The sequence below is a fragment of the Sylvia atricapilla genome, chromosome 14 (genome assembly GCF_009819655.1).
Source record: "Sylvia atricapilla isolate bSylAtr1 chromosome 14, bSylAtr1.pri, whole genome shotgun sequence".
NCBI lineage: Eukaryota > Metazoa > Chordata > Aves > Passeriformes > Sylviidae > Sylvia > Sylvia atricapilla.
Window position 1 is genome coordinate 9,862,626 of NC_089153.1, and position 24,326 is coordinate 9,886,951.

Below are 24,326 nucleotides of genomic sequence, written 5' to 3' on the forward strand. Positions count from 1 at the left end.
CCTGGCTGGCCACTGCCCAGTCTGCAAAGCCACAGGAGGATTTTGCACAGATCTGTCCCTTAGGGCAAGTGGCCCCAAAGAACCCCTTTCGCTTCCCAGGCAGATTTAGGGAGGAAAGAGCTCTTCAACTTTGATGTCAGTCCAATCAGAGCAAATCCTTTACAAACACTGGGATGCTGCAGTGAATCATAGAATCACACAGAAGTTTGGTTTGGAAGCAACTTACAAACTCATCTGGCTCCAACCCCCTGCCATGGGCAGGGACATCTTCCACTCTCCCAGGTTGATCCAAGCCCCATCCAGCCCGGCCTTTAACACTTCCAGGGATGGGGCAGCGACAATTGCTCTGGGCAGCCTTTGCCAGGGCCTCAGCACCCTCACAGGGGAAGAATTTCTTCCTAATATCAAATCTAATATCTCCCACTTTTAGTTAAACCATTCCTCTTTGTCTTAACACTATCTACCTATATAAAAAGTTGCTCCTTTTCCTTTTTGTATGTCCCATTTAGGTACTGTCAGGGTCTCTAAGATCTCCCTGAAGCTCATTTTCTCCAGACTGAACACCCCCAAACTTTCTCGGCTCCTGCTTTCATCTGGTTTGGTATAAAGGCAACAAGAAACCTCCTGTCAAGGGCGACCCCTGGCAGTGCTGGCAGTGGCCGGGAGTGGATGGACACCAGGAGACACTGAGGGGAGCAGGGGGACGGCCCGGGACATTCCCGCCGGTGGGCAGCGCTGGGCTGAGCCGGAGAAGCCCCGGGCAGGGACATCGCCAAGGGGCCGGGGTCGGTGGGACACCCGGAGCGTGGCAGTGCGACCACCCGCTCTGAGTCCGGCCGGGGGCAGGGTGGAGGGAAAAAGTCCGGATGGAGAAGAAATTGAAGATGAAACGCTGGTCTGAGAAGGAGGATAGAGAACATCCCTGGCCGCTTTGCTCCCCGCGGGAAGCACGGACGGAGGCACGGGACGGAGCGACGTGTGGAAAGACGGAGGGATGGAAGGGCGGGGGTAAGGACGGAGGGACGGAGGGACGGATGCTCTTAGCGGGAGGTGGCTCCTCTCCCCTTATTCTCTCCCCTTCTCCCCTCCCCTCCGGCCGGGCCGGGCAGGGCTGAGCCGGGCTAGGCTGAGGTGGGCTGGGCTGAGGTGGGTCGGACCGGGCTGGGCTGCGCTGAGCTGGGCTGAGCTGGGCTGGGCCAAGCCGGGCTGAGGTGGGCCGGGCCGGGCCAGGCTGGGCTGAGCCGGGCTGGGCTGGGCTGAGGTGGGCCGGGCTGGGCTGGGCTGAGCCGGGCTGGGCTGGGCTGAGGTGGGCCGGGCTGGGCTGGGCTGAGCCGGGCTGGGCTGGGCTGAGGTGGGGCCGGGCCGGGCTGGGCTGGGCTGGGCTGAGGTGGGCCGGGCTGGGCTGGGCTGAGCCGGGCTGGGCTGGGCTGAGGTGGGCCGGGCCGGGCTGGGCTGGGCTGGGCTGGGCTGGGCTGAGGTGGGCCGGGCTGGGCTGCGCTGAGCTGGGCTGAGCTGGGCTGAGCTGGGCTGAGCTGGGCTGGGCTGGGCTGAGGTGGGCCGGGCTGGGCTGAGCCGGGCTGGGCTGGGCTGAGGTGGGCTGGGCTGGGCTGAGGTGGGCCGGGCTGGGCTGGGCTGAGCCGGGCTGGGCTGGGCTGAGGTGGGCCGGGCTGGGCTGGGCTGAGCCGGGCTGGGCTGAGCTGGGCTGGGCTGGGCTGAGGTGGGCCGGGCCGGGCTGGGCTGAGCCGGGCTGGGCTGGGCTGGGCTGAGGTGGGCCGGGCCGGGCTGGGCTGAGCCGGGCTGGGCTGGGCTGAGGTGGGCCGGGCCGGGCCGGGCTGGGCTGGGCTGCTCCGCTCCGCTCCCCCCTCGGGGCCGCCCCCGCCCCGTTCCGCCGCCGCATTTAACGGGGCTCGCTGCCTCCAGCCCGGCCCGTCCCGTCCCGTCCCGTCCCACGCCCGGCCATGTCGCGCCCGCTGCCGCTGCTGCTGCTGGCGCTCGGGCTGGCCGCCGCCGCCAAGTCCCCGTACCAGCAGGTCCTGCAGCACAGCCGGCTCCGCGGCCGGCAGCACGGGTAAGCGCTGCCCCGGGAGGCGGGGAGTTGGGGAGTTGGGGAGGAAAAGCCTTTTAAAACCTCTTTTAAAGCCTTTTTTTTTCCCCCGCGTTGCCCCGATCCCGCCGGGATGCGCCCGGTGCGGTGCCCCCGTGCCGCGGCTCTTTGTGCGGGCGCGGAGGCGGCGCCGGGCCGGGGCCGTGCGGGAACCGTGGGGAACTCTCGGTAACCACGGCTTCGTTTCTTCCCCTTGCATCCCCTGGTAACTTTTCTCTTTCGATAGTTTTTATGCCTTTTCATCACGAAACTTAGTATTGCAGATGTCAGTTCAGACCCTTCAACGGTTCTTTTCCCCCGTCAAGGGAAAAGGGGATAAAAATCCCTAGATTTTCAGTTAAAAGATTTTGTGTAAAGAGTTCTCATTTTCATGAATTTGTAGGAAAAAAAAAAAAAAAAAAAAGAAAAATCCCTTCCATGCCTCTGTGGAGTCAGCAACAACTTACTCTTTGACTGGAAACCCCAGTTAGTCTTGAAAGTTTTCTCAGCAAAAATAATTATTTATTTACTCATAAGCCTTACAAGATAAGGTCTATGGAAAAATGCATGTAGACTCTTGCTTGATACACAGCCTGTTATAGAGTACTTGGAGTCTTCATTAATGGGCAGAAAACTAACCCAATGTTAATAGTTGTTCCCATTGTTTTAAAAATTAAGAATTAGGAATGGTGAAAGGATGGCAAACCTTTCAGCTGGCTTCCATCTCTCAGGATGGTGATAGTGGTTGAAGCTTCTGTTTAAGTGTGTTGCTGGAAGCAGGGTCATAAAATACTTTAAATAAAAAAACTCCCAAGATTTAAATACTGCAATTTGATACACTTTCTGGCAGGGATCCAGGTCAGAATTTATGACAGGAGATGTGCTGTTTGTTTGTCTGATCAGGGACGCAATCCAAAAGGCAAATTCTGAGCTGATATCTATTTGTAATAGGTCAGTAATGCCAGAATTGCAGTGATTTACGTAGAAATACAGTGAATGTTGTTCACCCTATCTGTGTGATGTGAAACTAAGTAAATAGTTCTGCTGGTAGCCCTGCGACTGAAGTTTTCTCAGGTTGAATAAGTTAAAGCAGTCCTGGTGTAAAGCACTCATCTCTGCAGAGAGAAGCTTGTTACATTTCTCCCGGCACAATTAACAGAGGCTCTGGGTAAGATGTGACTGCAGCCCACTCTGGTGCCTGAGATCTTTGGAACACACAAGGAACTGGAATGCCAGAACTTCCATCTGAGTTGAGATAAACCCAGTGTATCTGACCACAGCTCTTTGCTCACTGCTCCCTTTCTGATGCAGTGATTTATACCAAGCCAACTTTTGAACATACATGGAATTTTGAGCATTGATTAATGATGTGCCAAAGAGATACAGCAACACGAAACCAGCGAAAAACATCCTGGATGTTGGGCATGTTGTGTTGCTTGCAGGAGCCAGCTCCAGAGGGATGTGCAACCAGGACTGCCACCCTTTGCTGTGAGCATCCCCCACACCATCAATGCCCCTATTGAGCTGAGAGGCAGAGCTTGGCTCTACAGCAAAACCTGTACATCTTAATTAACTTTTTTTAAAATGAGCCAGCTCAAGTCAGTGAGAGGAGCTGAAATGTGCATAAGGAACATTAACATTTCAAGATGAAAATGTAGGAGTGCCCTTCCCAAACTCACCCAGCTTTGTGGGCACAGTGTGATTGATGCTAGGGAGTGCCATGGCCACAGCCAGTGCAGGTATCTGGGGCTGTACATTCAGTCCTGCTTTTCTCAGCCTCTTCCCAAGGGCAGCCCCTGTCCCAGCAGCTCCCAGCTGCTGCTGCCAAGCAAAAGGCTTTGGCTGGAGGGGAACAATAGGCAGTTTTATCCTGGAGTCAGCGCGGCTGGCTGGGAACGGCATGGCAGAGGTGATGAACTCCAACGAGGAGAGGGAAGAGTGTTGACAAATTCATTTTAAGCCAGACTGGGCAAGGAACCAGAACATGCAATGCGGAGAGCCGCTACTACAGCGTGCCTGCGGGAATCATTGATAACACAGGCCTGAGCAGGGGGTTTTTCCACACTGAGGAGAAACTGGAAAGAAGTTTTCCCCCATAAGTCAGGGAGGGGGGAGCAGCCCCACAGAGCTGCAGCCCCAGGCAGGGAGGAGGGAGCAAGGCAGCTCAATACAGTCCAGGAGGCACAAGGGTTTTCTTGGCAGGCTGCTCCTGGGGATGCGGGGGAAGTGATCAAACAAGTCCTTCAGTAGCCAGGCTTGTCAAGATGAATATTAGAGGGATTGTCCACTGCCGTCAGCCAGATGCTAAAATTGAGGCAAGGTTTGGAATTTCGATGTAATTGGAACCGTATTTTGGCACGGTGGAGCCGGGTGGCCAAGGTGGGCTGAGTCAGAGAGCACAGACGTCTCTCTAAGTGATTTGGCTTGGAAGTTGCTGAGTCTGGGCCAGTTTGCACCAGCTGAAAGTTTGGTTTTGTGATTTCTAACTTTTTTGTCAGTAGGTTCTTGCTCCTTGTTCTCTGCCTTACATACAGACACTGCATGAAATCCTTTCATGAAGAAACAAACCACCACTACTGGATGTGGCAGTAATGGGGGGAAACGATGAGCTGAGTCTCCCCAGGTCCCCACAGGTCCTGTCTTTCCCCTCGGGGCAGGACGAAGGTGCCTGGGACACGCGGGGTCGGATGCTGCCTCCGCAGGGCCCTGCAGCAGCCGCACCAACAAAGGCTCATTGAAGCACGCCAGGCTCCCGCGGAGGCTGGCACTGGACTCAGCCAGCGTATGGGAGACCCTCAGGTTAATTCATGCTAATGATGGCAGGCTGGCCCGGTCTGGGATGCCGCTGAAAAGCAAGCACGGCCGCAGGAGGACTTGGTGGTTGGGCTGCAGACTCTGCTTTTGTTCATTTTGGGGGGCGAGCGGGCAGCGCCTCGGTCAGACACAGCGGGACACAGGCTGCTGCCTGTTCTCCTGAGCAGATCAACAAGACCTTCACAGGAGCATCTCCAGACCCCCTTTGGAGTTTTGTTTGTGCAAATGAAAAATCTGCCTTGGACAGCACACAGCACTTCTGACAGGCTGAAGCGATGATTTATGTGTTTTGCTTAATTATTTGTTTTCCCTTCAAGTATTGGCAGCCAATACTGTGCATGCTTTTGGTGATGCTGCTGCAACTGGGACGTGGTGGTGGTGTTGGGAATCCAGCCTCAGCTGGACAAAGCATCCTCAGCTTGCTGGAGTGTTTGCTGCACCTCTGGTCAAGCACAGAGGTCCTTGATGACCTTGCAACCCAGATCCATAAATCATTTTTTTGTGCTGACCATGTTTTGCCTACACATGTGGCCAGGGCTGCTGGCCACAAACCACAGAGAGGGTGAGCCAGGCAGAGCAGGGAAATGCTGTGCTGGCCAAACCAGCAGCAGGGAAACTCCCAGCTCCAGCTTGACCACATCTCTGCTCACAGTGATACCACTTCTTAGAAAGCTGCAGGGCTGCAGTCAGCTCTCAGCAGGGTTGCTCACACATGGAACACCAATCACCAGGTTTTTTGGCTGAGCAGGAGCTCTTGGTACCTTGTGGGCTGGTACAGCCCCTCTTGATCTGTGTTGTCATATGTGGTGTGTTGAAACAGGGGAGGGCAGTGCCACTGCTCCTTTTCCCCTCATTCAACTCAGCATTCATGTCCAGAAATTGCTGAGTCTATCATACAGCCAAAGTTCTGGATTTGTTGCAAGTCTGTAGGCTGATAAATATCTGTCTTATCTTTTTAATGTCCTAGACAATAGAATAATAGTTTCTTTTGCAAGGATTTGTATTATTGCATAACTTTCTCGGGTTTTAGCTGAGTTTTGAATTTTAAGTAGCTGTTCACCATGGAAATTCTGACCAAAGTATTTTCACTTGACTTCTTACTTTATATTTTGGTGAGAGGTGGAACATGGAAAAAAGTCAAGAATTTGCACTCAGTGGAGAAAGAGATGCTCTGGCAGAGTCAAGAGAGATCTCTTTCACTGCTTCCTCCACTCCATGACAGTCATTGTAGGGCTAAATTGAACAAGTTGACTTGAAGCTTTTGAGGTGTCCTCCCTTGCCATCCCAGCAGGGCTCCTCAGGCACTGTCAGGTGGGGTCTGGCTCCGTGTTGGGGGTCAGCTCTGGAAGGAGGGAGGCTTACAGGACCCCCTTGTGCTCTGTCGTTCCTGCAGCCCCAACGTGTGCGCGGTGCAGAAGCTGATCGGCACCAACAGGAAATATTTCACCAACTGCAAGCAGTGGTACCAGAGGAAGATCTGCGGGAAGTCCACGTAAGTCCCCGAGTGCCAGACAGGGTCTCCCCAAAGAGCCCGTGGTGGAGGTGGGTGCTGGGTGGCCGAAGCAGATCTGGGATGTCGGAGCCCATGATGTGTGTCTGTGTTAAAAATTGTTTTAGCTTTTTACCCTCTAAGAAATACTAGTTTTTCTAAAACACTTTGATGTTAGGAATGAAAAGTGCCATGACCCTGATGGAATAAACCCTGATAGTTTTTCTAATTGCATTTCTCTCTATACTTATATAGCTCTCTGTGCTGTAATGAAGTGTGTGCCAGATGTTTTCTAGTACGGTCTGTCTCCATGATAGGCTCAATGCTGCCTGGATTTCAGAAATAAAAAAAGGGGAAAAAAAGGCAGCCCAGAGCTGATGGATATTGGAGAGAATGTAAAATTCATCTCCATCTGTTTGCTTTGGAAGGGAAAACAAATAAAAGGAAAGAGGTGTCAGCTTTAGCCAACACTCTCTGACTCCACCAGGAAAGTTAATCAGACTTGCAGGCCAATTCCACGTCTAAAATTGCAAACAATAATATTCAAGTAGCTGTTGCATGAAGAATCTGTGTGAGCAGCCTTGGGACATTCTTTTGAAAGATGCAGTCAGCAGATAATTAAGGCTATGCATGCTTGACTATCTGCCAGGCTGTAGAGCAGGAGCAGAGAATCTTTTTCTTTGCTGTAGTCCAGACCGGGCTTTTGGAACCCTTGCTGGCCCATCACAGCATGGACCATCACAACACCCAGGGTCAGTGCAAAGATTCTCTGAGCAGTCCTGGCTGTGGGATCAGAGCTGTGGGCCAGGTCTCATCCTGGATCTGCAGGGTCAAGAACGGAGGGGAAAAAAAAAATCTCATTTGTTTCCCTTATGGCTCAGTGTAAATTGTAATTAGATCTATAGCAGCATGCTGTTCTTCACTGCAGATTTGGGTTGCCATAGTTGGTTTAGCTGTGACACCTGGCTGTCAGGATTCGTGTGGGGTGATGGTGTGTGGAGGAGGGAAGCAAACTATGGCTGTGCATAGCTTTTGGCCTTTCATTGTACTTCACATGAATTTGCCCTAAGGAGTAAAATTCTGCACTTCAGGAGGATGTATTGCTGGCTGTACCATGTAGTGTGCAGGTACCATTGTTTTCCTTATGTCTAGTTGTCTTTACAGAAAAAAAAAAAAAAAAAAAAAAAAAAAAAAGTGGAGAGGCAAAATTGAAAAAACAATCAATCAGACCCCCTCCCCTTAATTCTAGAAGCAAAATTTTGAGAAGTCTTAACTTGGGTGATTAGAGTTCAGGCTGTCTTCTTGGCTGAATAATGGTGCTTCTTGACATAAAGTGGACAAGTTTATGGCATGGCAATATGGTCTCATGATTGCCTTTTATGATAACAGAGTAGCTTAGTCTGTCTCCAAAGAAAACACGACTCAGCTGTGGATGTGGGAGAGTTTTGCTGCTGTGGTCACTGAAAGGCAAAGTAGTCCAGACGTGGATTTCTTTAGCTCTGAAGCAAGTGAGAAGCTAACCTTATGTAAGCCAAGTGTGCAGCTGTATTTGGCACAGACCAATTCATCCACTTATCCTGAGGAGGAGGTGGAATAACTGGCATCTGGCAGCGTTTCATTATTTCATTTGAGGAGATAGGTTGCTGTCTTCTGCCTCATTTTCTCTGCTTCTACCCAAGTGTTTCACCCAGTGATGCATCACTGAGAGAAAAGCACACAGACCATTAACCTGCCTGTTAACCTATGAGGTAATCTTTCCATTATCCACAGAATTCGCTCACTGTTCTTTGCTTTACATCATCTCCTCAATGGGTGTTATTGTCTTCTCTCCTCCCAGTCATTCCTGAGCCTGAGCCCTGCTTCCCCTTTAGCAGTGCTGGTGCAGAACAAAAGACACGTGCCTTGACTCAGATTTTCCGGGGAACCCTGGGACAGCTCTGATTACAAATGTTTGCTCGTGATGGCTCCCACAGGACATGGTGTGTCTGGCATATGGAAGCAATCAGGAGTCATTTGGGCTATAAAGGACATGATGCATTATGCTGTAGCAGTCAAATTCTTACAGCAGTGTCAGGAGTGTGATGCTGTGCTATGCTCGGGTGTCAGAGCCCAGGAGATCAGGTGAGCACAGCTGATGGTGCTCAGCAAGAACCTCCAAACTGGCCCCTCCCGTTGGACTGAGCTGGTCCATGAGAGCTTTTGAGAATACCCTTAAATCCTAGAAAAAAATAGGGATTTGGCACATTTATCACAACTGGGTGGATTCAGCCTTTGCTTGGGATCTGTAATCAGCAGCCTAAAGCTGTGTGCCTGGTCCTCTCGCATGCAGGGGGATCCCCTCCATCAGCCCAGGGGGGATGGTGGAGCTGCATAAGCGTGGTCATTTTCTCCTTCTTCTGAAAGATTTTTCCCACCTGAGAACAGCAGTCCTGGGCAGAAGACACTTGACCCATCTCATCCAATTCACATTTGACCTGGCCGTTTTCCTCTCTATTTGCTCCAAGGGTCAGTGGTGCCACAAGCTGTATGTGCGTGGCAGGTGAAAATGCCTGGCTCTAGGATAGCTTTGAGCGCTTTGGTTTTTTTCCTTTTCCTGCTCTGAGCACTGTTCCTAACAGGTAGTGGGCAGGGAGGTCAGTGAGGGAGCAGGAACTGCCGAGGAGCAAAGCTGAGCTCCTGCAGAGCTGGCTCAGAGCAGAGAAATCCATCCCTCAGCCAGGAAGGCAGAAAAGTTGCTGCAAGCCTGTAGCATAACTCCACTCCTTGTGGAATGATCACATCCTGCATGGGGAGGCTTAGAGTGACTGGAGGAGCAAGGACAGGCAGCCTGAAAAACACAGATGTGCTTGGTGTGTAGTCTTGGCTCTGAGTGCCTCTTGGGTGGCTGCTCCAGGCCAGGAGGGCTCAGCCCCTGGGGAGCAGCAGGTGCCAGGCTGAGCTCCTCCGTGGCTCTTGGCACAAACAAAGAGGTCACACCTCGGTGGGGAGACTCTGGGGACTTTGTAGATTTGGTGCTTGCGAGGCATCTTCTGGCCCACAGGGGTGGAGTTACTCCACTGGGGCTGTTCGTGCACAGTGGAAATTGTAACTCATGCAGCAGAAGAAGACTCCTACCTCTTTATCTGCCTTTTTTTTTTTTTTAATTTGTTTTTCTCTACTGAACTATTGGCTCACACAGTTACAGAGAAATTAGGTGGAGGATTTATGTGGAGTTTTTATCATTGCTGATGAAATGAGATAAGACAGTTGGCAAGAAGTCTGATACTGCTTTGATTTCAAGGAGTGCTGAGACAAAAGTGTTTTGGTAATTAGGTAACTTTCCACTGTTGGTTATTCCAAAGTCAAAGAAATAGTTTATTCATAGTACATTTCCATCATTTTTCCTGTGTATTTTATATTTTTCTCCTTCCCTTGTGCACTGGACTTGTTCTTCCAGAACTGGGGTTGCAATGGAACATCCTCACATACTGTTTTGTCTTGAGAATGAAAAGACAACTCATAAATTTTGGTTTTGATTATATTTTGAGGAATAACCCATCAATAGATTATTTTACACCCCCCCTCCTTTTAAATTAACTTTCCTTTTTTCATGTGTGATGTACTTTCCTCAGTTTAGAAAAAAAAATTACTGGCACTTATTTTGCAAAAACAAAACATATGTGCTTTATTACAGGAAATTATTACAATTGGATCTTTTTTCATTAATATAAGCCTAAGCTTATTTTTATTACCTTGAAAAATGCACTTAAAATTTAATTTCAGCTCCTAAGAATGCAACAGCAGTGGAACAATGATTAATGAAAGCCTAAACTAAAGGAGCTTGCTTCTGCAGGCAGACACAGATAGACATTAAAGAAATAGTGTTTCAACACTAAAAAATGGTGTTTCAGACACTAAAAAACTATAGATTTGACTTGAAATTACTCAATGAGGAGGTCAGGAAGTTGTGGTTGAGGCGTTGCAGAGTGGCTGACAAATGCTCTTTGTGTGAGGCAGTGCTGAACTAACCGACATCTCTGGCATCTGCTGTGTCCCAGTGGATGGGCTGTGGCCACTGAGCAGACAGCAGGAGCAGGGATGGCCTGGGCAATTCCAAAGGCTTTTGTGCAGGGCCCACAGTGTGGAGCAGTGGCTGGGGGTGTCTCCTCCCTGGGCAGCAGGCTGTGCCTCCAGCACAGGAGCAGGAGGTGCCAAGAGCAGCCTCCTTCCCCCATGGAGGTGTGGGGCACAGCAGCACTGAGATGCAGAGCATCCTTCAGCCATGGCTCTGCTGCTCCTCTCCAAGGGCTGGAGGTGCTGCAGGACCCCTTGGGGACATGCCCTCAGGGGCCGCCCCTGAGCAACCCCTTGAATGGTGCCTTTGGGGGGGCTGGGTGGTCTTTGTTTCCACCTGGTCCACCAGCCATGGGAGACAAATGCCTGAAGTTGAAGCTGTGTTTTATATCACTCATCTCTGGCTCCTTGTAGGTGCCAACCCTTGGCTGAGCCCCTCTGTGTTCAGCTGGCCCTCTGCAGCAGTTTGGCAGTGCTCAGAATGGTGAAGGGCCAGGCACACAACCGGTGATGCTGAAGGCCACCTTCAGTGGGAGAGTGAGACAGGGGACTTGAGGGAGTCCCTGCCCCAGTTGAGCTGGCCTTGTTTCTGCATTGGTGCTTCCTGCCATGAGCTTCCCTTCCTGCTGGAGATGCCCACAAACCCAGTGAAAAGCAGGAGGTGCGGTCGTGGAATCACAGAATGGTTTGGCTGGGAAAGGACTTGAACCACCATCCAGTTCCATCCCCCTGCCATGGGCAGGGACACCTTCCACTTGACCAGGGATCTGCATCCCTTCCCAGTGCCCTCCCCTCCTGGCAGGCACCTGGAGGAGGTGCAGCTCTGAAGCAGTGTGCCACTGGCTGTGTGCATCCACGTCCTGCCCCTTTGGAGCAGCGCATTAATCTCCAACTGATCTATCAGTAAAGCTTTTAAAGCCTTCATCAGCACTTTGGAATGATTTCTCTTTAATCAGCTCTTCATCTTTGATTACAGGTCTGAACCAAGGGAACTGTCTAGACTGGATTTAGTTTCTAGGGTGAAAAAAAGAAAAATTGGAGGTAGGGGAGGGAAGTGGTGGGGGAACAAAGTGTATGTTTCCAATGAACACGAGACGGGGGGCTGGGAAAGTGGAGCAGCAGGGTGTTAAGATCTCCAGTAGTCAAAGGAAGGGATTGCTTTAGGCAAACTCTTTCCCACATGGAATATATAATGTCTAGACAATCAGTCTGGGTTTGCTTTGTAATTCTCTTAGGAAACCGTGACGCAGAATTTATTTGCTTCTGTGACAGAAAAGCAGGTATTTGTTTCACTTACTGGCTCTTAATTGCCCTGAAGAATTCCCTATTAAACCCCAGGCATTTCCACTGTTTGTTAACAGTTCTAAAATGATGACAAATATCTGAAGCTGGAGGATTTTCCTCTCTCTTTGAGTGAGTGTGCTGACCCTTGGCAATACGGCATCCTCCTTGTCTCAAATACAACCGGGAGCACAGAGGAAATGCTTGTCCTTGGGAGGAACACCTATTCCTGGCTCTCTCAGCCCATCAATCAGGTGGCCTTGTTACTTTCACACCAAGCATAGAGCAATAGGTGAAATAATCCCATGGGAAAAATAAACAGGCAACTTATGGGTTGATTTTTTTTTCCTCTTTCCTTTTTTTTTTTTTTCCTTCTCCCTCTTAATATCAAGCCGTGTTCCCTCAAATGGCCACCTTTGAGAATCAGATGATTGTTTCCCATTGAGCTGCAGATGATGGATGCAGTTTTCAGGCAGCTTTTGCTTGTTTAGGGTCTGCAAATTGGTAGGACAGTCTGGGATGGGCTCTGACCCCTTTGGTTTTACCAAGGGAAAGTGCTGCCAGTCAGAAGGAAGTGCTGCTCTGAGGGTGCTCACATGGACACAGCTGTGCTGTGCTACTGCCCAGGCTGTCTGTGGATGCACATCCCACCACTGGTGAAGTTTCTCCTTGCAGGGCTTTTCCCAAGTCCTTGTGCCAATGCACATACTGAGAACAGGGTTCTCCTTTCCCTCCAGGTCTGCCTTGTGGGTTTTGCTGTAGGTAAGCAAATTATTTCTGGTGGTGGACAAAACCAGGGTGGAATGAGAGGGAAATGACTCATTGGTGTGGTCCAGCAGCCACTGTGGAGTTGTGGGTGTTGCCTGAACAGTGATGAGGTGTGACAGCACAGTCAGCTGGGGGATCCCCAAATCCCATGGGAAGTGTGCCCAGATGAACCAGCACTGGCAGTCTTGTTGGAAATGTGGAATTGGTTTCCATCCACTGTTTGTATAAAGTCTCCTGGAAAGTGTGGTTCTGAAAAGAAATTGTCTGCTTTTGTTCTGTGGAGAAATTGGGAACATGCAGCCTTGAAGGAGATAAAAGTGTGGTTACTCTTTTGTTGAGTTGAATCTATATTTCTAATGGAGAGTCTGCTAAGAAACATCCCCAAATATGGATGAACTGTAGCAAATAGAGAAAAGGCTGTGAGACACTGTTGGTTAATCTGCCATATCCATCTCTTATTCCAGAGTAATCAGTTACGAGTGCTGTCCTGGATATGAAAAAGTTCCTGGAGAAAAAGGCTGCCCAGCTGGTAAAAATATGTTTGACATTTCTTAGACTTCTTAAAATTATACAGCTGCCTAGTAAAGGGAAATGTTAGAAAATTGCTCAAAGTGGATTTAATTTTTGCAATTTTTGCACGATATTGCCATGAACAAGTCAAAATGGACTTGGTGGAGCAGCAGCCAAGGATCAGATCAGCTCCAACTCATGCTAAATGTTCCAGACAGCTTAGAACCGTGAATGTAATTGAACTTAATCAAGCATGAAAAGGCCATAAGGGACTTCTTATTCCAGCAAGTAATATATCTATATTGGAAATTCAATGCAAGGGAATGATAGAGTAATAGACAGCTCTGCCACTCTCTGCTTATTTTTATTTTCATAGATCTGTAGAATGGCTTGGATTGGAAGGAACCTTAAAGATCATCTGGTTCCAGCCCCCTGCCATGGGCAGGGACACCTTCCACTAGACCAGGTTACTCCAAGCCCTGTCCAACCTGGCTTTGAACATTTTGGCAAGCATGGGGTTAGCAAAGTTTTATTTAGGAGAAAATACATTTGATATTGGGGGAATAAACTGGGTTTAATTGAAGGAAGCCATTTTCTGCTTTTGCTTTTGGAACACTTCCTTCCACGGAAGTCTGATGCCACCAAGTTAACTACATGGGTTGGTGCCCATGGTTAGTGGACACTGAGACCAGCAGTGTTCAACACCAAATCCCAAAAGCCTCTATACAAGCAGGATTGGGTGAAAGCAATCAATATCTTTGCTTACCTAAATCACATTTGTATAAATCCAGAATACGTTCATTCAAACTTGCAAGAATACAGTAGATCCTGGATTACACTTCTGCAATTGAGGGTGAAGCTGTCAGGCTATGATTATTTATTATCAAATTATTCAACACACACCAATCCCCTGACATGCTTAATTTCCCCAGGCGTTCTCACCAGTTGTGCTTTAATTCAGGCAGACGGAGGAATGATGTTTTTGGGAACTTAACCTTCTCTTCTTTCAGCTCTGCCACTTTCCAACATCTATGAAACCCTGGGAGTGGTTGGGTCTTCCACCACACAGCTCTACTCCGACCGCTCCAACCTAAGGCCAGAAATTGAAGGACCTGGAAGTTTCACAATTTTTGCTCCCAGTAACGAGGCCTGGGCAGCCTTGTCTGCTGTAAGATAATTCCTCTGCTTTCTCCCCTTCCTTTGATTTTCCCTGGTGGAGATCCAACTCTGCAGGGTTCTGGCAGGATAGACATAGTGCAGATAGAGGAAGGACTGTGGATTTCCAGGATGGTTATCACTGTACTGGTCCATCAGCTCCAGAGTTTTCCTTCTGAAGGATCCCATCACCAGAGAGATGTGGATGTAGAAATCCCCTCTTTCAGTTTTTCCTGCCTGTTACCATTAGAGATTGAATTGAGACCTGCAGCAACAAGGTTCCCATCCTTTACCAGTTTTCTTGTTGACCCTCACATTGCCATTCTGGTCGTTCTTAATTTGTACAAATAACCAGTCCCAACTGGAGACTCAGTAATTCCCACATGAGTGTGTCCCATGCGCAATTTCCTTTACATTCATTTTGATTTTCTCTTTTCATGTCTTGTGATATTTCCACTCTTGAAGTGGCCACTGCTGTCTTGCTGGTGCTCCCATCCCAGTCAAGCATTCTTTTGAACTAGAACAATTACTAGGGCAGGGAGGGTGGGTATTTATGGGTCTCCCCACTGCCAAGGCTCTGCCCCAAATGCCCCAGCAGAGCTCCTTGGGCAGGCATGCTGCTATTGGGAAAGGTCTTTTGTGTATTTGTCAGTGGCTCTTTTTGCCTTCCTGCTCATTTCAATGCAATGATCCCACTCTGGAGTTGCAATCATCCCTTTTAAAGGATGATTTTAAAGGATGATGTGCCAAGGATGGGGTGTCAGAGCTTTTGGCTGTTTTTGTAAGTTAAAAGATAAAGATTTGAGAAAGTTGAGCTCTTAATTTATACAAATGGGATGAGCCTGAATGAATCACTTTATATTCATGCCCACACCCCCACCTTGGGAGCACCCTGGGTGCAGCCACACCTCGTGGTACTCTCTAACAGATGCCTAATTATACTCAGTACTGAAAAAATGATTTTTCTGATTTTCAGGAAACTCTGGATTCCTTAGTGAGTAACGTTAACATTGAGCTGCTCAACGCCCTCCGCTACCACATGGTGGACAAAAGGGTCCTCACAGATGATCTGAAACATGGCACCACTCTGAACTCCATGTACCAGAACCTGCCCATCCAGATCCACCACTATCCCAATGGGGTAAGGCATGCACAGAGTCACAGTGCCTCAGGCTGGAAGGGATCACAGTGGGTCACCTGGTCCAACCTCCCTGCTCAAGCAGGGTCATCCCAGAGCACATGGAACAGGATTCACATGGTTCTGGATATTTCACATGGTATCCACATGGTTCTGGATATTTCCAGCTGGAGAGACCCCACCTCCCTCTCAGGGCAACTTGTTCCAGTGCATGCTCACCCACAGTAAAGAAGTTCTTCTTCATATTAAACCTACCCACAGCAGGTTTGCATTTCAGCTGCCTTGCAGCTCCTGCACTGTCCTGGGGCCTCCAGGACTCTGTAATGCTTGAGTTGACAGCTGTTGATTTAGGATACATGTTATGAAGGAGTTTGGAAAGAATATTTTTAAGCAGATGATTTCCTCAGTGCTGTTGCAGGGCAGTTTTCCACACTCCTGCATAACTCTGCTTGTCTAAGTATTGATTCTGGCTTATTTTCTTAGTCTTGAGGGTAGACAAAACCACTGATGATTTTCAAAGCTCTTTAAACATTAAATATTTCAAACATTCTTGATAGAACATCCTTGATTCTCGTTTTTGGTGTGTCTTTTAAGGAAATCAAATTTGTGCTCTTGCTGATTCAATAAAGCACTCACTGCATTTGAAACAGAAATGGAAATGCAGCAGAGGCTGCTTTGCCTTCTGGTTTTAGTGCATGTAACACCCCATGGGTCTTTCTCCCTGCAGATTGTGACTGTGAACTGTGCCAGGCTGTTGAAAGCTGACCACCATGCCACCAATGGAGTGGTTCATGTCATTGACAAAGTCATTGCCACCACCACCAACACCATCCAGCAGGTCATTGAGACTGAGGACAGCCTGGAAACCCTTCGGGTGAGTCAATACAGGGCTGCTCCAGGTCTCCTGAAAGATGCTCAGGCATCCCACTCCCTGTGAATTGTTCTGAAGAGCTTTCCCTGTGTCTTGGGCTATGAGCCTGGAGCTGCTGATGAAATCCCTGTACCAATGTAGCTCCTTTTGATTTAGGAAGAGAAGTGTTTGCTGTCAGTGCAAGTAGGGTTTTATGACAATAATTGTCACCCTTCTATGGCTGCTCAGAAAAGACAGAGACTGTGTCTGTCTCCTCACTCTTGTAGGGGATTCTTAGCCTTAGGAGACATTAACTGTTCCAGTTTGAATGTGTCCTCGTTTATTTGCCTTGATATTTGCCAAATTAAGGAAAATGCACAGGGGATTTGCAGTTAGCCAGCTGTGGGTTCTGATCTGAATTATTCACTGGAAGTACTGTGAGCCTTTCCAGGCATATCTAGGTATTTGAACTAGCTCTCAGTCTTGCCAAAAAAAAGGGCTCTTGTACTCAAATTTCTGGAACAGCAGAGAACCATGGGGCTGGGTCAAAGTTATAAATGGACCAAAGTGCTGAATGAAGCTATTCAGGATTTTTTGTAAGTCCTCTGAAATTATAAATGCCTTAATAAGTCTGGCCCTTAGTATGTCCTTGGACAAAGTTTCTGACCTTTGTATTCTTGCTGAATGTGTTTTTCCCTGTCTCCTCATTTCTCTGAAGACTGCTGTGGCTGCATCTGACCTCAGCAGCTTGCTGGAGAGCGAGGGGCAGTACACGCTCCTGGCTCCCACCAACGAAGCCTTTGAGAAGATCCCACGAGAAACACTGAACAGGATCCTGGGGGACCCAGAGGCCCTGAGGGGTAAGTGCTTGTTTACTGAGGCCTTGGAGAGACTGAAGAGCATTTTTCATTTCTGATTTTTTTCTCAAGCACAAGTCAACAGCTTCTTGATGCACTCTGACAGCAGCTGCAGTAAACAGATGTGACAGTCCATCTCTTCTAACTGGGCAGCCCAGCTCCCTTTGGTTGTAGACATGGCAGGAGTGGCATCCAGATATGGATGAGGGAGCTGAAACAGTCCTTTGTCTGTGTTTTGTTTTAGCACTTTATGCAGTGGTGATTCCTATTGATCCAGCAACATGCAAGAAAAGTGGTATCTAATCAATGTAACTTCCCCTGACCAGTGAGCTGAGTACCCACATGCAGCCTTTTGAAGTTGTCAGAAGTGTATAAAAAGTAACTCTTTCTAGGCATTTTATTTCACAAGCTGTGGTACTAAAATCAGCTCAGTTTAAAATGACTGCATTTTGTAGAGTTCACTCTGGCCATTGAACAGGATCCCTGAAAGCTGCAATACTTTCACAGCAGGTTTCTGCAGCTCACTGAGACACTCTCCTCTCTCACAGACCTGCTGAACCATCACATCCTGAAGTCAGCCATGTGTGCTGAGGCCATCATTGCTGGCCTGACCATGGAGACTCTGGAGGGAACCACCCTGGACGTGGGCTGCAGTGGGGAAGAGCTGACCCTCAACGGGAAGCCCATCATTGCCAACAAGGATGTCCTGGCAACCAATGGTGTTGTACATTTTGTTAATGAGCTGCTGATCCCAGACTCAGGTACTGGTGCCTCTCTGCAGAGTTCTTTCTGTTGCCTTTCTTTTGTGTATTTTGCCAAGGAAATCCTGGATTTAGAGGGTACAGTGATGAGTGGATAAGCTTTAATGCAAGGTCACTATGTGTTGCTTTTCTTTTCAGCTAAGACTGTGTTTGAGTTGGCACAAGAATCTGAAGTTTCCAAGTCTACAGACCTTTTCAGACAGGCTGGTCTCAGTTCTCATCTGACTGGCAGTGAGCGAGTGACCCTCCTTGCCCCAGTGAATAATGTGTTCAAAGGTAAACCAGCGATTAAATCCCCTTCTTCCATCAGTTTGGGCCACAGATCTCCTTCAAACAGATTTCAGCCAAGTTTCAGTGCACAAGTATGTAAATCCTCTCAAATGCCTTGAGGCAGTGGCATCTAGGTTTACAATTTAAAACTGATGTGGGCAATGCTCTGTATCTGAATGGTTTTTAATGTCTCAATAACCATTTAAAGTGAATCACTGGGTTTTTTTCCATACTTTGTGCTGCAGATGGACTCCCTGTTATTGACAGCAACATGAGAAACTTGCTTCTGAACCACATTGTTAAAGACCAGCTCTCCTCTAAATATCTGTATCATGGGCAGAAGCTGCAGACTCTGGGGGACAAGGAGTTGAGAGTCTTTGTGTACCGCAATGTGAGTCCTTCCTGTGTGCTGTGCTCCTTGGGGCTGGGGGATGCTCAGTGTTACAGCTCTGGTGTGAAAAACGAAAATGAGCATTGTGGAAAGTATCAATATCTCTCTTCTGAAGAACATAGTCTTATGAAATCATCTTTTCTGCCATTATGTTTGCAGAACCTTTGCATTGAGAATGCCTGCATTGCTGCCCATGACAAGAGGGGAAGGTTTGGGACCCTCTTTAGTGTGGACAAAATGTTGACTCCTCCAACTGGTTCAGTGATGGATGTTCTCAAGGCAGACCATCGCTTCAGGTGACCTTTCTGCTCTTCCCAAGCGCCAGTTAGGAGCAGAAGAGCTGCCAAAGCAGTTTCTATTTATTATGGGTTGTAGTCAAGACAATGTATATGGTTTTTTTAGTAAAGAAAGATCGTCCAAAACCATGATCTCTCTAAATTACAGGGAGTGAAACTTCAAATAACCCTCAGTCAACTGTGAGCCAAGAGTAAGTGGTTCCCTTAATACCATAAGAATCTGGCTCTGAAGCCATCTCTGCCCATCAGATCCACTGTAGCCAGACCTCTCTGTCTCCCCATACCATCTGTTCCCCATAGAGTCAGCACTCCCAGGTTGCTTTGCCATTTTTCAGATGTTCTGGTTGGACCTCACAGGCTCATTTCCTCCCTAATCACTGTTTCGGTTATTTGATTTGCTGGACCCCAGCAGGATTTCACAGTTGTAACTTCCCAGCTCTCTCTTGAACCCAGCACACAGCTGAGCAGTGGAGTGGTTTACAGTGAAGCATTTGATGCATGTTTGCCTTGCAGCACGTTGGTGGCTGCAATCCAGTCTGCAGGTCTGACAGAAATCCTGAACAGGCCGGGAACCTTCACGGTGTTCGCCCCGACAAATGAAGCTTTCCAAGCCATGCCCCAGGGGGAGTTCAGCAAACTGCATGGTGAGCATCTCCAGGACAGAGGTGATGAGCTGCTGGGTGTGGCTGCTGTGATACTGGGAGGAATGGCCAGGTTTCTCTGCTGTGTCTCCTTCTTTGACTCTGTCTGTTGGAAGCATGAGCTTCCTACCCAGTGGGGTTGTATGAAGAGAAAGCTGAGGATGGACATAGTGGCACTGAAATTCCCCAAGTGGGGTTTTTACTGCCTGTGTTCTTGGAAGACATTTTTGTAGTGTGTGTCATAAACTCCTTGTGACTTATAATATGGCTGTGCTGGTGGTGTAAGCGAGATATCTCCCAGATATTTCTAAAAGAACCAGTGAGCCCTCTGCCTTTTTCAAGGATGAGAAAAGTAAGAATGTGACTCTGGACCACACAGGATCAGGGTGTCTGCAGTAAGCTTTGCAAAGAGAAGACACAATCCACATACAGCCTCAAGTTACACTCTATGAAATTTAAGTAATAAAAGGCTGGGGCTGTTTCTCCTTCTTTGTACGTGGACAAAGCAGGAGGTCCAGTCTAATCCTGGGAAGCCAACGATGTCCCATTCTAGCTCAGATGAAGACCAGCATCCTGAAAAGCAAAGGCAGGCAGGCTGGGTTTGGAAAAAAGCATGAGAATGTTTAATAACTCCCTTCTGGATAAGCAGCATGATCTTTTATTTTGTTCATGTTGAAAATTGGTTGTGGTTGGAAACAATGTCAGGTATTTGAATGTAATGTCTTCACGTCATTAAAACCCTGCCAGACATTGACATCATAATTTGGGAAGCATCTGCCCATGGTAGCTAGTTATCCTTTTAAGTGCAGGGATGAAGAACCAGTAATATCAGTCCAGTCTTACACTTAATGTATAAATATTTCAGAAATGTTTTGCAGCCATTTGTAAATGGCTGCAGGAATGAAGATTCCCAGATGCAGACACTTCAGATGTTCTTTTCTCACAGAAGTGTTTAGCTTATGCCTCTGATGAAGAAGTGGATTGTGCTGGTGAGGATGTGCAGAGTGAGCTGTGCCCACCCTAGGAAAACTATAGTGGAAAATATCTTGCATACAATCCTTGAAAGCACTGAAAGATAAAGACCCCCTTGCTGAGGGAGCTGCTGTGTGGATGGAGGCCATCTTTGCACTAGCTGTCTGCAGGGCTTGTCAATGACTCTGTCTGTCTGTCTGTCTGTGGGGCTTGTCAGTGGCCCTGTGTCCTCTGAAGGAGAAGATGGAGAAGTGCTACTGGCCCATGCTGTGCACATCATCACCTCTTCTGGAAAACAGATGGTGCAGGGAGAGCACCTTATCTTCCTAAAATCTGTTTCAAAGCACAGCTGTGTGGGTAGAGATTCAGTGGGCTGGTATCAGGGCATCAGTCCACAAGACACAGTGTCACTTCTGCACTTTTCCCCTTCCTACCCAGCTGTGAGGATTGTTGCCAAATGACACTGGCCTTGGTGACATTTGAAAATACCAGAATGCCCTGTCTGCTTCCTTATTTCACATGGGTCTTTCCCCACCCCATCCCAGACTTCTTTGGGAAGTGAAAGCAGCAAGAGAAGCAGGTTCATTCTGAGAAGCAAGTTCTCACTTGGCACAGTGAGAGAATGAGGGATGAAAACCCAAGAAAGAGAGAATTCATGTGTAGGGCAGGCTTGGTAGGTACCAAGGTGGGACATTGGGAGAGTGTCCTTCTGGACTTAGGAACCTGACCAGGCAGGAATGGCCTCTATGCCCTCACCAGGTCCTTCTGCCTGGTTTTTGGGTTTGGTTTGTTTTTCCAATTCTACATTGTTTCTTTGCACTCTCAGGAAATTGTGGTGTTTTCCAAGTAATTCCATTCCAGCACGTGCAGTATGGAGAGCAAGTGCTGATGCTGGTTGGCAGATGTAAAGGTTTTCTCCCCCCAGGTAATGCCAAGGAACTTGCCAACATCCTCAAGTTCCACGTGGCTGACGAGATCCTGGTGAGCGGCGCGGTCAATGCCCTGGTGAGGCTGAAATCCATGCAGGGAGACAAGCTGGAAGTCAGCATGGTGAGCCACCTCAGATGGGCTGCTGTGGGCAGCAGCTGTCCATGTCATGGACCAAAGCACGTCTGTGCTCGTTTGGATGGTGTGGGAACATCTCAGTGTGTGCACAGTCCCACCAGTGTTTTCTGGGCTGTACTGGAGGGACTTTTGCCATGTGTTCAGTTCAACAGGCTGGAAGAATGAAATGTGGTTTGCTTCAGCTTTCTCCCCAGACGACCAGTTGTAAATGATTTCCAGGGGCTGCTATAAATTTAACCCTGAGTCATGGGGGGAAAAACATAAATAAATGAAATGAATAGCTTGTTCAGCTAACATATCTTTTTGTGTAATGAAAACGATCTCTGCATGGGCTCCCTTAGCACAGCCGAGTTTATTTAGATATATAATTTCCTTTCACAAACTCTACACTGCAATAAGGGAATGTAGGATCCTCTACTGAGGAAAAAAATCATTCCAGAAACTAAGCAATCATGGCCCACTCTATGCATAAGAAAACACAGGACAAAAATGGCAAGGTCTGTGTTTCCAGGTGCATTGAATTGGCCAACATGCAGGCTGGACTCTTCTCATGTCCAGTCCTGCTCTGCCCTCTCCTGATCCCATCTCCACAGCCATCCTCCTGGCAGGGTGCTGGTGGAAGTGCTCTGCTACTGTGGGACAGGATTCCCAGCCAGCTACACTGAGGAAGTCCAAAGCCTGCCAGCCATCCCAGGACAAACTGCTCAGGCTATAATTTGTGTTTATATTCTTCTTGATTGGCAGGAGGAATGAAAATGCCTTCAGCCATCCAGTAAATGAATGAATGCAAAGTCAGGGTTTTTTTTTTAGTAATGTTGGAAATTACAGAAGATTCTCATATTCTACTTTTTTTTTTCCTTTTACTGAACAGAAAAACAATGTAATACATATCAACAAGGAGCCTGTTGCTGAAAGTGATATCATGGCCACAAATGGTGTCATTTATGCTGTGAATTCTGTCTTACAGCCACAAGGTAGGTCCGTGGTGAGAAATGTCCAGAGGAGCCTTGTTACAGCAAAACTTTGGGAGGGACTGGGGACACAGGGCAATTGCTTCAGTTTGGTGAGGAGAGATTAGTCTGTTGTGGAATTTTTTCAGCAGAAAATAGTGGAAAGAAGCAGCCTGCATGTTCTGACAAGTATTTCAATGTTCTCAATGTCCCCACTGTTAGCTTCAAGGCCACAAGAAAGAGGTGACGAGCCTGCAGACCCAGCATTAGAAATCTTCAAACAGGCATCTGCATTATCCAAGGTAAAAGGAAAAATCTCTCATTGTCAAACTGCCAAAATCACATTTTGGTAATAATGATTGGAAGATCATGCCACACTCATATGCTGACTTCCAAGGAAGGTGTGTGTATGTGGAATGATCCATCCTCTCTTCTTGCATGATTTAATAATATAAGAAGTAATAATACATTTTGCAACACAAAGCTTCAGTTTGCAGCACACTGTGAGGGTAACCTTGGCATGGTACTATTGTATATCAGCTTCCAATAATGAAGGGTCACCCATCCATAGTTTTTGGAGACTGAGGATAAATATATTGACCTACAAACTGTTCTTACGGCTGTGGGAGATTTGTTGCATCAATGCAAACCCTGTGTTTTCTTTCCATGCAGGTTTCTCAGAGGAATCCCCGACTAGGTAAAACAACTTCTCCAGCTCATTCCTAATCCCCCCATCCCTTCAAGAGAGGTTTCTCCTGCTCTCTTGCTCTAAGCAAGACGTAGTAGGGCTGGGAGGAGAGGGGCAGGGGTTGGTTTGTGCCTGCCCCACCCACCCTGCTCTTCTCCTTGGCAGCGCCCGTCTACTCCCGGATACTGGCGAGGATGAAGGAGAACTCAGGGGCACTCTGAACCCACCATGAGCAGCCACAAGTGACTGCCTCCATCCCAGCCCCTCCAGCTGACAGCTGAAGAGAAGGACAGAACCATTTTTAAAAACCAAATACCACCCTTAAATTTATTTTTATTTGTAATGAAATGGATAGGCAAAATGAAAAGCCATATATGTGTATATATTTTAAGACCATTTTTATTTGGTTTTGACTTTAAAGTTCTCAGACCAAGGAAATGCTTTGAGGGGTTTTTTTTTGTTTGTTTGTTTTGTTTCATTTTTGTTTTGTTTCTTTTTTTAATAAAATTATTCACCAACTTTCAATTTTAAACATACCCTGTTTGGGGCTTGATAAGTACATCCAAGGGCCTTCTATTTTTTTAAACAAGCATGTCCTTCCTTCTTCCCTTGGATTTTAAAGGTCTTCCATGGAATTCTGAATTGCAGGCTTTTAACAAAATTCTCTCTATTGACATTGAGAAAATTGCATAGTTATAAGCTATGGTTTGAAGTATCCTCTTTCTTTTTTAACTGGGGTCATTTTTTAATGCCTATGGGTTATAACTGTGCTGTATTTTGTTCATGAGATTTGAAATGAGAGTTCTCCCTGGCTGAAGCCTTCCAGTAAATGATTAATTTTTAATAATGGTTGTTTTTTTAATAAAAATTAAAAATAAAATCAAAAATATAAATATGAAACGTGATGATGGTGCTTGGTTGGGTTTTTGTTTGGTTTGGATTGCCTGATGGCACCAGGTGATCAAACCTGAGCACTGGGAAGGAGGGGAATAAGATCTGGCTGATCAACATTAATAGCTCTAATAGTTACTTGAGTGGAATGGCAAATCATTTCTCCTCTCTGATCCTGGCCTGCTATCATTTTTTGCTGGCACTTCCATGATCAGTCACTGTCACTCCAAGGAGCACAGGGCAGCCATGCACATCCTTCCTGCTGGATGTTCAGCCACCTTTGCTGGCAGCTGGAGCTCAGGGCACACTCCGTGCTGCCAGCAGCATTTACTCACCATCACAGCTTTGGATTCACTCCCCGGTACTCATTACCTTGGTGAAACCCTAGAGTATGAGACAAAAA

At 47.8% G+C, this 24,326-nt stretch overlaps 1 protein-coding gene across 1 annotated transcript; it reads left to right on the forward strand.

The window, feature by feature from the left end:
* The first annotated feature begins 1,926 nt into the window (after positions 1–1,926).
* TGFBI (transforming growth factor beta induced) lies at positions 1,927–23,932 on the forward strand. The gene is made up of 17 exons (XM_066329059.1): positions 1,927–2,068; positions 6,291–6,389; positions 12,953–13,017; positions 14,009–14,166; positions 15,130–15,294; positions 16,019–16,165; positions 16,860–17,001; positions 17,547–17,759; positions 17,898–18,035; positions 18,275–18,420; positions 18,580–18,716; positions 19,230–19,360; positions 21,255–21,379; positions 22,266–22,368; positions 22,567–22,646; positions 23,017–23,041; positions 23,198–23,932. Exons 1-17 carry the CDS (start codon positions 1,959–1,961, stop codon positions 23,251–23,253), a joined length of 2,040 nt encoding a protein of 679 aa, XP_066185156.1. The 5' UTR covers positions 1,927–1,958; the 3' UTR covers positions 23,254–23,932.
* Positions 23,933–24,326: the final 394 nt, after the last annotated feature.

What these genes read in the sequence shown, in the direction of transcription:
- TGFBI (XM_066329059.1), top strand. Translation starts at nt 1,959, where the DNA reads ATGTCGCGCCCGCTGCCGCTGCTGCTGCTGGCGCTCGGGCTGGCCGCC. An exon ending in AGAAAAAGGCTGCCCAGCTG is followed by an intron (nt 13,018 to 14,008) that starts GTAAAAATATGT and finishes CTCTTCTTTCAG; the next exon opens with CTCTGCCACTTTCCAACATC. An exon ending in GCTGCTGATCCCAGACTCAG is followed by an intron (nt 17,760 to 17,897) that starts GTACTGGTGCCT and finishes TTTTCTTTTCAG; the next exon opens with CTAAGACTGTGTTTGAGTTG.